Source organism: Peromyscus maniculatus, chromosome 5 (genome assembly GCF_049852395.1).
Source record: "Peromyscus maniculatus bairdii isolate BWxNUB_F1_BW_parent chromosome 5, HU_Pman_BW_mat_3.1, whole genome shotgun sequence".
NCBI lineage: Eukaryota > Metazoa > Chordata > Mammalia > Rodentia > Cricetidae > Peromyscus > Peromyscus maniculatus.
This window is the reverse complement of record NC_134856.1, coordinates 46,097,157-46,115,258: the sequence shown is the minus strand read 5'-3', so window position 1 is coordinate 46,115,258 and position 18,102 is coordinate 46,097,157. Positions and strand designations below refer to the sequence as shown.

Sequence of the window (18,102 nt, the reverse complement as noted above, 5' to 3'; positions counted from 1 at the left end):
GGCTATAACTGGAAAACAAAGTTCTCACTACATACATCTTCTTTTGTTTTGTGTGCTTGTTTGCAATAAAAGTAAAATAAGGCTGATTTCCATTAAGGGGTGGGTAGTATTATATAAGACAGAGAAAGCTGCTCTGGTTTATTTTATTTAACCAATGGGAAACAGGTAATCTGTTTTGCTAAAAAATGAAGTTGAGGGCCAGTGCAATGGCTCAGCAGGTAAAGAAGTTTTCTGTGCAAGCTTGGGAACTGGAGTTCAAGCTCCATAACATGAGCAAAGGTAGTAGAAATCAACTCCACAAAGTTCTCCTCCGGTCTCCACGTGTGTCATGGCATACATGTTCATGAGCACACATGCAGCACATAAATAATATATATACAAAGTTGTGTTTAAATATTACTGAATATGACTGTTAAATCTCATCAGGGGACTGGAGAGTTGTTGGCCTTTGCAGAATCTTCCCTGCTTATGAACTATTTCAACAGAAATGATACTTCCATTGCAAGTATACAGAAAACCACTCATCAGGTCATTGTTCAACCAATGTTTAGTGAATTGACTCTGCTGAGTGACAGTGCTGAGACTGAATGAGAAATACAGAGAGTCAGCCCTCCTGATCTCATGAAACTCTGTAGCATGGAATGGGCAGGAAAGTATTGGGGGAAAAGTGCTTTTGACTAGAGAATTGCAGCTAGAAGTAGACACAAAGAAAGGCTTGGCAGAAAAAGTGATGTCCGAACAATGGGAAGGAATTTTCCTGAGCAGTGGGTAGCATGCTATATACTTAAGAGATTAAAAAAAAAACCCACATCTTTAAGATTGTTGGATAGACAGTGGTGGAAAGGGACTCATGGCTTGATGTCATCTTTTGGCAAACAGGTCGATGGCACTCATATTCCATCAAAATACTAGATAATACTAGAAGATACAAAGCAGCAAAAAACTTCAGAAACATGTATTATTTAGGTAAGACTCAGATGAACATGAAAGATGAGATTAATATTTACAAAGACCCAGTAGTAGGTCTACAGTATGCCTTCAAGTAGATAATCAAACCTGCCACCTGGTCCTCTGCAATGACAGATCTTCCATGCTGTGGGAAAAGCACTGTTGAGCACTTAACCACACCGACCATAAAAAGGGAGTTAGCTCTCTCCTATGACTATAATGATTTCCACTAAAAACTGTGTTTGTTATTCACACCAGGACAGAAAGAATCAGGTGTTGGCAAGGAGTGGTCATTCCCTGAAACTGTGGCCTTTGGAGATGTGAATTGAGGAAATGTTCACACCATGCTGGGGTAGGAGAAAAGCAGGAAAAAAAACAAGGCAGAAATTGGAGTGGCATGGGGAGATTAGGAGGTATGATTATTGATAGCCAATTGAACCCCAGTTTTCTTTACCTTAGTAGTTGCTATTTTTTCTAAATATTTCCATAATTTTTGTCTTAAGTGCTGTAGTTTGATCTTTTATTGTGTTTGGTGAATGAAGAGGAAACCTGAGGCATGGTCAGAATTGGTTAGTTACAGAAGAACAGAAATGATATCCTCAGCTTATACTAGTTTTGACATAAAGGGAAATGGTCCAATGTAGACCAATTAGTTGAAATAAATTATAAGGAACACTATATGCTGGTGTGACACCCTTCTTTAAGGGCCTCCCGAAGAGCTGGAAAGAACAGAATCCATTTAAAATTCTAACTTCCTCTAATCTTTTTTTTTTTTTTTTGCATTTTTTTTCCTTTTATTTTATTTTACAATACCATTCAGTTCTACATATCAGCCACGGATTCCCTTGTTCTCCCCGCTCCTGCCCCCCTCCCCGCTGAGCCACCTCTCCAGCCCAGCTTCCTCTAATCTTGAAATATGAGCTCAACCTATTTTTCATTGAATGTTGAAGGGACAGCTAGCACCTAAAAGTGTTATGAATTAGACTGAGGTCTGTCTTCCTTTCATAAAACTACCTAGACTTCAGAGGGAGATTCTACATGTTTTCTCATTCCTATTGCACTAATGTTAACCATCTATATGGAAAAATGTGTGTGTGTGTGTGTGTGTGTGTACGTGTGTACACTACAATCTGTTTTTTCAAATTAGTTGCAATTACATGTGTACAATGTTAATAATGTAAGAAAAATGTTTTCCTTAAAATTATACAGCAAAAGATGTTTGTATTATTTTTGTAGCTTGACTTCCATGTCTAAGCCTCAATTTTATGATGGAAGCAGACAGAAAGGGATGACTTGCCATGAAAAAATTTTTAGAGGCATTTGAACACTGTATCAATTTCATACATCATAAAATCCCAACCATGATAAAGCCAAAGTGTGTTAAATCTCTACTAAGGAAGACATCAGGAAAAATGAAAGATTTTCTTCTCTTGTACAAATCAAAGATGAAAGAGGTATGTAGACAGAAATTGTGATACCATTCAAAAGCAATCATCACATGGTTTTTATCCATTCACCTATTGATAGGCACACTTAGATAGATTCCATTCTTTGGTTGTTATGAATCATGTTGCCAATCTTTCTTTGTCCTACTGATTTCATTCTTTTTGAACATAAACACAGGTGTGAGATTTCTGGATCATATGGTAGTTTGATTTTTAATGTTTTGAGGAATTGCTCTCCTATTTCCTACAGAGACTATACAAATTTATATTCTACCAAGAGTGTGCAAAGGCTCATAGATAAATCTATAAAAATATCCTATTAAGTGAAATAAAGCAGATACAGAAAGACCAGAACACTCTTTCAGAATCTCACTCCCAACAGAATCTATGAAAGCTGAATGCCTGGAAGTAGAGCATAGAATGGCAGTTACTGGAGGCCAGCAGGGATAAAAAAAAAATAAAGGTAAAAAATATTGGTTAAAGAATACACATTTTGATCCAGCTGGGATCAGCCTGGGAGGAGGGGACTGGACCTGCCTGGACTGAATCTACCAAGTTGAACTCAATCCTCAGGGGAGTCTTTGCCCTGGAGGAGATGGGAATGGGGGATGGGCTTGGAGGGAAGGTGGGGGAAATGTGGGAGAGGGGAGAATGTAGCAGGAACCTTAAAAGTTCTTATTAATAAAATCAAACCTAAGCCTGGTATTGGGGTGAACTGGAAGATCAGACAACCAGAACAAGCCACAGCTACCTCACCTCGCCAGATCCTCAGCTGGTCTTGTTTCCTCAGACTGGAAGCCTCTGAGTCCTCATCCAGAATGGGTCTCAGCTGAACTGCTGCTAGAAGCCTGAAAGCTTAACCAGCCAAATACTTAACCAGGCCAAATGCTGCTAGTTTCTGGTCCTCATGCCTTATATATATTTCTGCTTTCTGCCTCAATCCCTGGGATTAAAGGCTCACTTTCTGGGATTAAAGGTGTGTGTCATCATGCCTGGCCATTTCCAATGTGGCCTTGAACTCACAGAGATCCAGAGGGATTTCTACCTCTGGAGTGCTAGGATTAAAGGTGTGAATGCTCCCATTTTCTAGCCTTTGTATCTAGTGGCTGTTCTGTCTCTGACCCTAGATAACTTTATTAGGGTGCACAATATTTTGGGGAATACAATACCACCACAGGAGAACAAGGGAATCGTGGCTGGTATGTAAAATTAAATTAAATCATAAAATAAAATTTTAAAAAATACACATGCAAGATTAAAAAAAAAGAATACACATTTTTAGTTAAACATGGGAAATAAATTCAAGAGATCTTAGGTACTGCCTGATGACCACAGTTAATAATATATAACACTTCTTAAAAATACTAAGTGAAATTAAAGAAGTACCATCATAAAAATCTATATGAGATACATATCTCAGTAGTTACAATCATTCTATTATGTATGTAATATAATGTGTACATTCTTTAAAACCTTATGTTGTATGCAGTGTGTGTGTGTGTGTGTGTGTGTGTGTGTGTGTGTGTGTGTAACTTTTTAATGTAAATAAATAGGTAAGAGGCTGGAGGGTGACCAAGCAATTAAGAGCACACACTGGTCATGCCGAAGACTCTAGTTTGGTTCCAGCACTCATATTAGGCAGTTTACAACCTTCTTTGACTTCAGTTCCAGGAGATTCCATGCCCTCTTCTGTCCTCTGTGGGCCATTGAACTCATATGCACAAACCCACCACCCCACACCCATCCACCTCCACAGACATACATAATCAAAATGTAAAATAAATCTCAAATAAGCATGTAAAAATATCAACATTGTCACCAACATTTCTTAATGTAAGTTGCACTTAATTTGCAATATTTTTGTTCAGTATTTTATCTGGGAAACAAAATGCCTTTTGTTTTCTATCTCTGGCTCATTTTCTTTCACATAACCATAATCTTTTTCCAGAAGATATTCCTTTCCAATTATTCATCAAGTGCCATAAATTTCTACTAAGAAAAGTTGGCCAAATATCCTCAGCAAATGAAAAAAGTTATTACAAAGTCTCATTCGATCCTGACAGCCATTTGTAATCATCTTCTTTTAATATGCATTTGGGAAGAACAGGTCATTTCAGAGCTCAATTAAAAAATTAATTTGTTCCTGTTGAAAATGTAGAGAGACATGAATCATTTATAACAGCTTATTTTGAATAAAAAACATGAATTCATTCAACAGAAACATAATTTACCAGAAAATTTATTACACGGGCAGCTTGGAAGCAGATGTGTTGGTTCAACGGGTGTAAAGGCATGTCTAGCATCAATGCACGAAATAAGGAAATAATTTTATTAAAAGCAAACACAAATTAGTCTGGCATGTTACAAAAAAAAAATGTGATAAGAATAGGTCTTTCTTGCTCCAAGCTTGATAAAATAAAAATTAATGACTTAATGGCTTTGAAAAAAAGCATGGTTTGCACTTCTAATTTTCAAAGAGGAAAAGCATGAGTCAAGTTATTGAAGTTCCCATTCTTTTCATAAGAGACCTCTAGAGGGAAGGCTTAGACAGATGCTAGCTATGGGAGGAAGTGAAGTTGCTTTGTGGCTGATTTACTATTTAAATGTGATCATTGTAAGGAAACTAAGGCCAATATATACAAAGAAATGGATTCAACATAATATATCTGACTCCAGAATAAAGGGACAGGCTTATTAAAAATCAGTAGATTTTATGCACAGTAGTTACACTTCTGGATCATGTGGTAGTTCCACTTTTAATTTTTTTGAGGAACCACTACACTGTTTTCTATAATGGCTGAAGTAATTTATATTCTACCAACAGTATGCAAGGGTTTGTGGATAAATTTTAAGACATGGTGTTCAGTGAAAGGAGTATGAGAATACAGATTTCTTTCTAGTAAAGATCAGTCCCCCCCGCAAAAAAAAAAAAAATCCTGGGATTAAAGATATCAAGACCAACTAGACAAGCAGATTCTAAGAAGTGGAAATACAGCATCATGTCCACCAAGCTGTTCAGAGTCCAGTCCCCAATACATGAGTGTGTCACCTTACAGAGCAAAGGAGATCCAGGTAGCCCAGAAAATGCAGGATATGGATTCCATGACTTCGAGGTAGGAAAACTATCCTGGATTGTGTGATTAAATGAATTGTGGGGTCAGTGTAATCAGAAGGTTCGGGGAAGGGAAGTCTCAGAATAAAGTGATTTGAGGACTGGAATTGCTGCCGCTGTCCTTGATAAGAAAGTAGGGACTGTGAGAATGGTTGTAGGCAATGAACAAAATAAGCTGGAAAGGCAAGAGGACAGATTCTCTTGAGTTTTCTGCCACACTTTGGCCTGAGCCCAAGGAGACATGCTGTGGAGTTCTGTAGACTGTAGACTGTAGACTGTAGACTTACAAAATGAGAAATCCACCCAATGGAAAATCATTATGCTGTCAGAACTTGTTGCGGCATCAATATAAAAAGTAGTAAAGTGTGCTGAGATGATGCCTCAGTCAGTAAAGCACTTGTCTTGAAAGCATGAGGATCTGAATTTGATCACCACAACCCATAAAACAAAACAAAAGCAAACTAAGAAAACCCTGGTGTGGCAAGCATGTGCCTGTGATCCCAATGCTGAGTAGCAGAGCCAATCAGACCACTGGGACTAGTTGTATGAGTACCTTGCTTATTTCCTAATCTTGCTGGGATTGTGAGGATTAGAAACTCTTCCTAAAGTGTTCACTTCCAGAAACTGCTATCTAAAATACAGATTATAAGCCAGTGTGAAGTTCCTCACTCCCATGAAATAATCAACAAACACATCTGATACCTGAATGGTCCTTGCTATGAAAGAAATATATAAAAAATAATAATAACCATTCCCACCAAAAGAGGAGACTGGAGTTTGGAGGATAAGATAGCATTTGATCAGGGAAAACATTTCTTGAAAAGCTAATATGATTTTTTAAAAAAAGATTAACAGAAAGGAACACTTACTACTAAGGTGTTCTACTTAGTAGGTGTCCCACTCTGCTAAGTGGACATAGAGTATTAAACCAACTCCAAATGACTTATAATTATACCCATAATTAGCACATCTCTAACCCCTCAGCTGAGAAGCTTCTATTTGCAGTAGACAGTGACTATCACAGAGACTCATATTTGGCCAAAGCACAGGAAATAAGAGAGTGCAAAGTGCCCAGCTCTAAAGCACACACATATGGCACCTCCTCCTCCCAAGTTTCACGGAACATCCAGGAGGAGGATCCAGAAAGAGTCCAAGAGGCACAAGTAGTGATGACTCCAAAGAAAGAGTGTCCTCTGAACACAGCAGAGATGCTGCACACATAAAGTGGTTGTGACAGTATGCAAAAGGCATGCCCAAATTCAAACCAGAATAATTTTCAGCATGGACTTGGGCACACAGTCCTAATCCTGGCCATGGTGCTGTTGGTTATTTTTGGCTACTGGGAGAAAGAGAGACAGTTTTATCCAGAAATGTAGCTCTGGTAAATCAACCACAATCCCGTGGGAGACCATGCATCCAATAATATTTGGACAGCATAAATTGGTCTTAATGGGCTAAAATGGAAAATAGACAAAAAGTTGGGTGCACAGGGAAGTGGGGTGGATCTAGAAAGAATTAGGATTGTGGGAATGAATATGACCAAAATACACTGAACAAAATTCCCAAAGAATTAATAATACTTTTAAAAGAAAAAATTGATACATATGTTAAATAAACCAGGAACTGGAAATGCATTTATTCATTTTTTTCATAAAAAGCTTAATGTAAAATATAAGAGCCGAGACTAGTCTGTCCATAGAGACACTGGACAGAGTTAAAAAAAAAAATCTCTTCCAAATCTTAGAGGAAAATGTAAAGTAGACAGAAGGGAAACTTAAGATCTGCTGCCAAAGGAGCAGCAAGATGCCAGCAGACCGGTAATGCCACAGCCACGAGGCAACTTATAGATTAATAGAATGTGTTAAGTTATAAGAGCTACCTAGCAAGAAGCCGGCCATAGGCCATAAAATTGGTAATTAATATAAATCTCTGAATGGTTATTTTATAAGCAGCTGAGGGACCCCAGGACTGGGTGGAACCAGAGGAACAGGACTGCAGGGCCAGGCAGGACCGGAAGAACCTTCTGACTACACTTCTAGAAAGAAAGAAAGAAATTGGACCATGTTAAAGATTAATTTATCCAAAAAGAAGCCTGCCATTTGTCCTTGGCTCCAAGAAGAAATCTCTCAGGTCTTCAGTTTCCTGTCTGAATTACAGTAGTGGCCCACAACCTTCACACAATGTCAGGGTCACACAAGTCTGAAAAGTAGCTACTTGTAACACAGAACAATGGATGTGACATTTTACGCTAAGCTGGATCACTCTGCTATAGAAAATATTACTGCGATATTTGCTGAATCTATGAGATTTAGTGTCAATAATATATCATCATTGTAAGTTTTCTATATCATACACCATTTTTGTGTGTGGTGGGGAAGTGGCACATATCCCCGTGAGAGTGGGCACGTGCCTGGCTGGATAGACTGGAACTTACAGAACAACCTTGGGTGCTGGTCTTTGTTTTCTACCTATTCTTGGGTAGATTCTCTTTTTTGCAGTTTGTCATTGTGTGCAGCAGGATCCCTGTCCAGAGGACATCTGTGGGAGCAAGGTGGTGATTGAAATGCTTTCCAACCTGGTTTTACGCAGGTTCAGATGTAACTCGGGTTCTCACACATGCACAGAAAGAGTTTTACTCTCTGAACATTAATATACCCCCAACGTTTTGTATAAATTTTTCATTAAAAAACCCCACAATCACTTAACTCTGAACATGAGCCTTCATTCTTCCTTTTTTATCATTCATTATTTTATGCATATGTTTTTATATAAGCTCTAATTTAAAAGCTCAGGCTGCCCCAGACGTCAACATTTAACCCAGGGCGACTTTGAATTCATGATCATTTGGTTTCAGCCTCCAATCACTGGCATTATAAGTATGTATGGCCAAAATGGAAATACTATCAATTTCCCAACCTAGAATCTGCTGACTGAAGAAACCAAGCCTTCAAATGGAAGGACCCTACCATGATGCTAAGTATACATGTTAGTGAGTTCTCAGTTCTTTCCAAAGGGTACAACTCCCATGCCCCTCAACAACTGGGCATGGTGTAGACAAAGAGAATAGAGACATTGTGTAATGCCAGTACTGAGTTGGCATTGATAACAGATTTACTCTTTCCTTAAAAGCAAAATCGGGCATGGGGAACAGTCCAGGGACCTGAGGTCAATCCACACTACATAGAGCTGTGTGTGGTGGCACGAGCTCAGAACCTCAGTGGTATAAAGATGGAGAAGGACAGATTCCCTAGAAACTGGTCATCAGCAGGCCTAGCCTTCTTTGTGAGTTCCAGGCTAGTGAGAGAGCCTGGATACATAGGACCTGCAAAGGTCTGCACTAGATGGGGTCCTAGAGCTGAATGGAGAAGTGGATACACACCTTCATCCCTATAGCCACTTGCAAATGAAAAATTAGTTTCTCCAAGGGGTTTTCACTGGGGGAAAATTTATATGGCCAACAAAAAAAATGACTCAATACCATCTTTGGAGGTTCTTTGTTTTATTAATGTTGTCAGGGTATTTTTTTTTACCTTATAGGGTCATTGTGTATATATTATGACTTCTGGTTTGGGATTTTAATGGGATTTCTGAGTGTGTGAACATGTGTGTCTCAGCGTTATGTTTCTTGTGTTTCTCCTTTGGCTCCTCTTCTTGTTTGTTTTGTCATATTCTGATTTTGTGGCTTTTATTTATTTTAATGTTATTCTTTAGATGGCTGCTTGTTTGAATTTAGATGAAAGGGAAGGTGGGAAGGAAATGGAAAGAATAGGAGGAGGGAAAACTATAATCAGAATACACTGTATGAAAAATCTATTTTCAATAAAAGAAAAAATATGGGAATTACCCAAGGAATGGCATCTGAAGCTCTTTCTGGCATCCACAGGAACATGGTCACATGGCCTATGTTATTACACACACATGTGCACTCATACACATACCCACAGATGCACAAAATCAATTTATATTGGGACCAGGAATAAATGACTTAGGTCTAACCAATGGACTTATCAGCAGTTATTCCCCTGGTCCCCAAATGTGTAAGTGGAATTGACATACCTAATGTTGGTATCTCCACCATTTCAGTCCTTAAACTATTAAAACGATTGATGTCTGACACAGAAACAGTCCAAGCAGAATTCTCTGAAAAGCATCACCTACTGTCCCACTGGCCTACATAGAACATCTATGCTAGGATACAGGTTGGTGTCTAGTGCTATCCTTAAGGGATTAAACATTCAGAGACCTCATGGTGGCTCCAGTCAGCTCACTGATCTTGTTCCAGAACATGCTGGAAATGATAGCAAGGTACCACTAAGGCAAGCATGTGCAAGCCTCAGTTGTGACTGTTCTGTCAGATGCAGTACTTTTGCTAGAATATATTAATTATATGGCCTGAAAAATACACAAATGTGGCTGTTGATCTAAACGTCTATCTTTTCTAAATCAATCCCATCAGAATATCTCATTGAAGAAATTCAGGAGTATAACAGAACTGGAGTGCCAGTTCTGTGAAGTGTTGTCAGTTGATGGTGGCATCCTGGCAAGGATGGTGTAGCAGGAGGAAGATGAGTTACAGTCATCTGTGGAGGCAGGACCCTGGTCCATCTTCTTATCTCTTGCATGTTTTCTTCAGGAAAAGAGATTCACTTGAGTACTGAAGAAGCTGCTTCCAGAAGTCATGTCTGAAGCAGAAAGATCTTAACAGTGCTAGGGGGAAAAACGGTCCTGGTACCTCCGTTTCAGGTCTTAAGGCATACATATCCTCCCACTAAAACATTCAGCTTCTGAGTTTTTTCTTCTTTGCTATCACTCTATGATCCAGAGAACAGATAGGACATACTGAAGGCATCAGCTAGAGTCATCTTTTAGCTGCTACATGGATGTGAAAGCCAAATGTCAACTGAGTGACTTTGTCTTCACTCTTCAAGAACAGCCTAAGCTTCAAAGAGGCACCAGTCCAAGCTTACAATCATCAGCACACAGACCTCACCAATCATCTGCTCATTGCTGTAATGTCAATGTTCAATCCCTTCACCCATCTCAGAATACCTCCAAAGGATAATGTTAGCAGGGCCAGTTGATCCCTTATCATTAAGGCAGCACAGCCCAAGTTCCCCATCTTACATCAGCCTGCCTCCTGTGTGTATTACATAATACCTAATAAACTTTATAAGTGGCAATTTCTGTCTAAAAATTTACTTTCCAAAGAAACCATCCTGTGATAGCACATTATTTACAGGCATAGAGAGAGCTAAAGGGAGACAATTAAAGGAGCTGAAACAGATGAGGAGAGGAGATGGGCAAGGGAGCACTATTTTCCTTTATAAAATTTATTAAACTGCTTGATTTTTTAAAATACAATTGTACATTTTATGATGATTTAAGTATGGTGGTAAAAGACGAAAAAAGATTTTAAAAACATTGCACTGGGGAAACCATACAAATCAGAGTTCAGATGTATTTTTGCTGGAGAATCTTTAAAACTGAGCTCCAGGGAGCCCTCTGATGAACCAACTATCCAAACTCCTTAGCATGTTTCTCCAGACTCTGTCATGTTATTTTTCCCACTTCCTCTTCTTTTGTAGATGCATGAGTGTTGCTCAGCCACACACATCCCACTATGGAAACACTCAGCTTCTAGATGTTTCTCTTCCCTGCTTCCACACTACCATCCATACTTTGAAAAAGTATGGATACTCAGGCAGGACATCCTGAAAATGTATGATGGAGTCATCATGCAGCTGACATAGGATTTGAAAGCCAATCTTCAACTGAACATGTTTCAGTTTAGGGTGTGTCTAATTCATCTTTCTAACAGGAAGTCCATATCTGATGATTCAATAGGTCAGCTATAACTCATGTTGTAGATTTCACAAAGTCTACATAGAATACTCTGGGACTGGCTTGGTCGGCAGAGCCCTTGCCTTGTAAGCACATGGACTTAAGTTCACTCCCCCAAAGTGTTGGGTACAGAAGTGCACACGTGGAGTCCCAGCATGGGAAAGAGAGAGGGCGGGATGACTGGGGTGCTCTGGCCAGTCAATACACCCTTCCCACTCAGCTTCAGCTCCAAAGCCAATGAGAGACCCTCTCTCTAAGGATATGGAGGCCTTCCTGAAGACAGCAATTGCAGGAGTGCCCTGTCCTCCACCCATGTTCATACACTTGCACATCCACAAACATGAATATGTGCACACAGCCAATAAAAATAAGTTCCAATTATAGTTGTCTGTCCTGGACTCAAGGACCCTGAAACTAATAGTTTTAGGGAGAAAACCAAATCTATCAAGGACAATTATTTATCAAATAACAGTGGATGTTCATTAAAAATAGGTGATAGATAAGACCTAAGATCTATAGTCACTCTTGACAAGGGAGCTATGGAGATGCTCCAGGTTTCTCTGTACCATGCAATAACTGTCGCTATCCAGATCCTGGGAACCCTAAGATCAACTCTATAGAAAACAGATGATTTAGTCACAGCTTAATGGTGGACACACTGCTATTGTCCTCCTGGGAATGCCATTTCACATATTGTGACTTGGACTTCTTATCTGTGAAGCTGAGCTGTCCACACTTTAAGCAGGGTCTGTACTCCTCTGATCCCATGAGGAATGCTGTAATTTCCAAAGACAGAACCATCCAATGAACAATCTGTTTCAATGACCTCCTTCCCTGTGGGTGTTGCCTGCCTGTCTTCTGCATCATCCTGTCTTTGTATATTTGTTTGAACATCTTAAGGATTAAAAAAAAAAAAAAAACAGTTTTGAAAGCAAACTGAGCTATGTTCTAGACTGGAAAAGGGTTGTTTTCATGGCAATTCCTACATAATTAAAATATTGTTTGTCACTGATGGACCCATTCATTTTGTTGAAGAAGCTCTTTAATGCCATCCATACTCCAGTCTGTAATCGGAGTGCTAAAACTCGGTATTTGGTGAATTTTTTTTTGTTTTTTGTTTTTGTTGTTGTTTTGTTATTTGTGGTTTTCTTGGGGGGAATGTGGTTTGCTTTTAGTGCTTTTTGTTTTGGTTTGGGTGTGGTTTGGTTTTTGAAACCAGGCATCTATGTAAACGCAATCTGACCTTGAAACTGCAGCAATTCTCCTGCTGCCTCTGCCTCCAGGTGTCGAGATTAACAGTGCACAGCCACACCCACTTTTAGGTGAGTTTTAAAATCAGAGAGGAGTATACTCTATTCTCTATATAATATCTCTTCATATACACGGTGGGCATTTACCAAACTCTTTGGAGAAGAGGAAAAAACAGTGAAAAGGACATCACCTAGCTGAAGTGCGCAGAAAACTGAAGATCGAATCATTAACATTGACAATCATCTTTCTGTTTTTCATTTTTGACTCCTTTCAAGGAGAAACAAATGGGGCTGGAGCAATGGCTGGCAGGTACAAGTGCCTACTGCCAAGCCTAACAACCCAAGGTCAATTTCCAGATCCTTTATGACAGAAGAAAAGAACCAACTCCCACAAGTTTTCTTCTGAAATCCACATATCACACACACACACACACACACACACACACACACACACACACACACACACACAAAGTAATTAAAATTTTTCTTAAAAAAATAAAGGACAGTAGCAATTTGATAGTTACCAAGAATCACAGAAATCTGTCAAAAAAGGTTAAACACACCACACATATTCATGCATACACCAACAATGCATATAGCTACGTATTTTTTTTACTTTCTTAAGAAAAAGAAATCCAATATAATTCCCTAATTTAAAACTTATATACATTATCTCTTAAGGTATATTCTGCATTTTATTTTAAAAATTTTATTAAAGAAAAAGGAAGAAATTTATTACAAACCATGAAATCCAAGCCATGGCATATAAGGTACCAATGCAATATGATGTCATCCTATTTTAGTCTCTTGCAGTATGGACCACAGAAGACTTTGCAGCTTCACCATCTGTGTGTCCACATTTCAGCTATCAGTGAAGTCAGTACTGCTACTAAATAAAACACAAACCTTTAAAGAATTCCAAGCTGTGATAATTAATGACTGTGCTCTTTAGATCAAATGATACAAATTCTAGTTTAAATGCTTCTCTTGTCACCACAGAGCTGTGTGTGTGTGTGTGTGTGTGTGTGTGTGTGTGTGTGTGTGTGTGTGTACCTATGCACACATATACAGATGCTATTTAGCAACATGGGTCCTTTGTCAAATCAGGTCCTTTAAGATTTAGTCAGGTATTTACAGAAACATTAATGTGGACTTCATGCTTTGGGAAAAGAAAAGCAGATTTTGTAAGAAGAATCAACATGAAAAAAAAAAGATGCTAGTGATGCTGAGCTCATATATTTCCAAGTTTTCTTTTATAAAAAACAAAACAAAACAAAAAACAGGAAATTGAATTTTTTTACTTTGGAGGCACCTGAAGGTGTGACCATGGATTGCAAAGTGCTTTTGTTATTTAATTGGCTTGTGGACTTCAAAGATAGTTCCCCGCAATTATCTTGTTCGCTTGGCCTTAAAGTTCATTATTCTTACAGTTTCGTGGAGTTAAGAATTATGCTTCCACCTCCCATTGTATATATACACTCTAATCACCATAGACTAGTGAGTATATTATATTGATCTCGGGCATTTTTGAGGCCTTAATCATCCTACATGGGAAATGACTTGAGTGTAGGTCTGATAACAGAGTGAGCATCTGTTGGTACTTTTTCTAGTGTCTGCAAAACAGAAGCCGTGTTCCAACTCAGATTGCAGGATGCATATATTAGAGGTTAGTGCACAGCAAAATTCATGCCAGTGGCATAACTGTATATTAGAATGAAGAGTGGGGCTCTACACTTGATGTTATCCCCTTCTTTTCTAACATATAAGAGGATATTCATGGAAAATCCTCATGGGAGACCAAAGAAAACTTGGTAAAAACTTGGTAATAATCTTTAGAAAAACAGAAACCTAAGAAACAACTTGTTTAAGGTTTGGGGGAAATAGGCTCTGAAATATAATTGAGGTAATACAGTTGCAATTAAAATATTTTTTGCTGTGCTAGGACAAGTTTAATGGAAAACGTTGTACAGTCTTTGGGAAATTACAATTGCTCAGGTTCTTAACCAGTCATCATCAAACAATGGTAAGAAACTGTCTGTCGAGGCATGACATCACATATTGACAACCACCATACTTTCTGAGTCTTTTTATATAGTAATTGCAAGTTAGACACTCAAAACAAAATGCATTAAAAAGTATCAGAAAGAGTCAGATAGAAAAAGAGCAATACAAACAAGCCAAAGACAAGAAAACATTTTCTCAGACTATTGATGTATTGAATGTGATACAGAGAAAGGCGGGGGCTTTATGTATAGACTTTTGGCCATTGAAGATGCGAACACCAGCCAAACAGGATCTCAGAAGCATTTCCAGGCTCATGAACAACACCGTGGGAAGTCAAAAGCAAACATAACATGTGGTCTCAGGTAAAGCAAGGCCATTATAGTCCAATTTTGATTTCTTACCTCTAACAAAACTTATGAATTACAGGGTGAAGAGAAGAGCTACAGTTTCCACATTTAAAAACCATAGTTGTGAAGTGAGTTAAACTTGGCTTTGATCGTGTGCAGAAGATGGAAAGGGACACCAATAGCTAGCTCCTTTCTTAAGTAGAATGATGGCTAGAAGCACATCACTGGAGGAGGCTGCCTGGAGCCATCCTGGGCCTGAACATGGCAAGATGGCCGTGCTGCAGATCCATCGCCTGTGTGGTCAGGGTTAGAGCAGTTCTTGTCCACCGAGAGCCCCTGGCTGTTAAAACAAACTCATCCTTGCAAGTTAGAGGATCGCTGCCAATCAGAAGAAGTACTCTTTCTGATTTTCACCGACTGCATTTTGGATATGAAGCTCACTTTTCAAAACAGCCTCAGCACTGTCTACGTTCTCTGACCTTTTTGCCTCATTTCTTTTGTATAACCTTTTCTGTTGATAAATGCGAACAGCTATGGCAGAGACGCAAAGCAAGATAAAGATCACAACAGCTATCAGACCTAGTGAGAGAAGAGAAAAGAAATACCCAGTCAGAATAGACACCACATCAAGTTCACTGCTTAATTAGTCCTATTTTCTGTTGAAGTCAACCCTCTACATGACATAAATTAGAAACAAGAAAACCTCTCATGTTTCTGATTAAAGCAGTATCATAATAAAGTTTATTTAGGGATTCCATCAATTTCATGGGGTCCCTTCCATTTATCCTGAATGTGCATTATACTGGATCTGCTTCACGTGTTCCTATTCATCAAAAACATTACTTACACACTTCTATGACCAAGTGTTGCTTCATAATTAGACATGAAGACATTTTAATTATTTTTGAAATTATAGTTAAGCATAATGCAGTAAAGGGATTGTGTTTTATAATTAAATATGTAACAATGTCAATAAAATTGATTTTTCAATCAACTGTTAAAGAGTAGGAGTATGCTATATACATGAATAGTGTTAATAATAAAATGTAGATATGGGTATGTAAATATGTTAAAATCTTTCTGCATGAGGCATATTGAATTTTGAAACTTTGGATTCTATGTAAATATTTTAAGCACTACAATTCTTATTTGTGACCATGGTTATCAACTCTAGAGTGACATGAGATCCTTGAAGCAGAGTGTAAAACCTGGGTATTCCTCAAGACACACTGGAATGAGGACCCATAGAGTGAAATTTACTATTCCATCATTGGTGTAAGGTGCTTTTTTGTGGTGTTAAAATTTTCACTAATGGTATATAATGAAGGTAAGGAAAATTTCAGTGGTTATCACAAATGAAGACCAGGACACCGAATTGTAGTACTAGTTATTACGTCTGTGGAGTGGAAGACATTGTACTGACAGGCAAAAGGCAATCTTATCTAAGGATGCCCTCCATGCAAGAGTAAAAATTATTCATTTCAAGAGTCTTGACCCTTGACTACAAGTCTTTCTAATGGGTTGTGTATTGAAACAGAAAACATACATAAAGCATGCCTAGTGCACACTGAAGGGTGATGTTTGACCCCAGAAAATGCACTCTGCAAACATTTGAGTCATGAATCACACCATTTTTATATAAAAGATCAACTACTAAGAAAATTATAGTTGTTCAAATATCTGTGTTTGGTAGTTCTCTCTAAACTGAATGAAGTAAATCTGTTATTCAAGAAAAACATCTAATGGTATTTCATGCCATTGATAAAATTCAAAAAGTCAAATAAAAAATAGAACTTTGAAAATTATTATTTTACATTACGATTTTTAATAGTTTCTTTAAAATTATCATGAGGACATTAATAGATGAATGTAGATTCTTTACAAAAAATAGAATTATTAAAATAATACTGTGGATCAAATTTGGCTTAGCAAAACTGAGACTCTACACTATTTTGTTTATGCTTTTTTCCTTGAATCAGGGTCTTGTGTAGGCTTTGAATTTACTAAAATGCTGTGAATGACCTTGAACTTCTGGTAATCTTGTCCCCATTTCCTGAGTACAGGATCAGTCGTGTACAGAGCCACACCTGGTTTCTGCTGTTACGTGGATAGAACCCAGGGCTTTATGCATACTGCATAAGTATTCTAACATCTAAGCTACACCCCAAGCCCTAAGGCTTCATCCAATATAAATAAATATAGGTGTGTGTAATGAAATTAAATCAAAACATGAAGGGACTTGAAAGTTTCAGTAAGATTCACTGAGCAGAGTCTTTGTGAACAATGATAATGCTGCTGCTGCTGTTGCTGCTGAGCCAATTTTTTGCATAGGTCAGGCTTACCCAAGAAAGATAGTAATGATTCTAATATGCATTTGGTAATTTTACTAATGGGTATGACTACTTAACCACATTAATAACCAATTTTAATTAGGATATTCATGTGTTGTTATATATTTTGTCTATCATCCCTGTAAAAAAACAATTGAGTTGTTATAGTTAGTTCAATTATCTTATAAAGTTTCTATCTCTGAGAAAGGGTTTCTGAATGACTGCAATCTGAAAAAAAAATGATATGATATGTTGAAGAGAGTACTACTTTAGTTATAAAAATGAATATCACCATAATATTAGCCTAGAAGGAACATCCAGATGATCTGCATCAGGGATGGTCCCTGACTTTTTTTTCTGTGAGTATGTGATTTATCTCTTTCAATTTGGGTCAAGTTTCATGCCATTGTTTTTATGTCCAAGGCACACACCTTGAATTTAACCTGTTACCAGTCACCCAAACAAGCAATTTAATATATTCATAATAAATAAAATAAACTACTATGTTCTGTGCTGTTGTACACAAAGCACCATGCAAATGTGTTCTTGGGGGAAACGTATGCAGGTTTCTGTCTGTCTGAAATGTTATATCTTTATCGTCAGAGTCTGGCTTGAAACATTCCATATCTGCATCATCATTTTAAAACATCTCACTAAATCTATCCTCCTCTCTCATACTACTTACTTTGTTTATAAACAAAGAGGATGGTTACCAACAGCTGAGAACACAAGAGGATTATCTCCTGGTTACACACTAGGTATGATTTATGACTAGCCCAAAAATGGGATAAAATCCTACCTTGGTACTACCAGAGCACCACAGTG

The 18,102-nt window shown here is 38.0% G+C and overlaps 1 protein-coding gene across 2 annotated transcripts in view; it reads right to left on the bottom strand.

Moving 5' to 3' along the window:
* Positions 1 to 13,298: 13,298 nt before the first annotated feature.
* Cntnap4 (contactin associated protein family member 4) overlaps positions 13,299 to 18,102 on the bottom strand; it is a 282,485-nt gene continuing 277,681 nt past the window's right edge. For both annotated transcript variants that reach the window (XM_006974070.4, XM_042277745.2), the window contains one exon: positions 13,299 to 15,526. In XM_006974070.4, the coding sequence (XP_006974132.1) occupies positions 15,333 to 15,526 (194 nt within the window). In that variant the 3' untranslated portion in view covers positions 13,299 to 15,332. The remainder of the gene's footprint in view (positions 15,527 to 18,102) is intronic.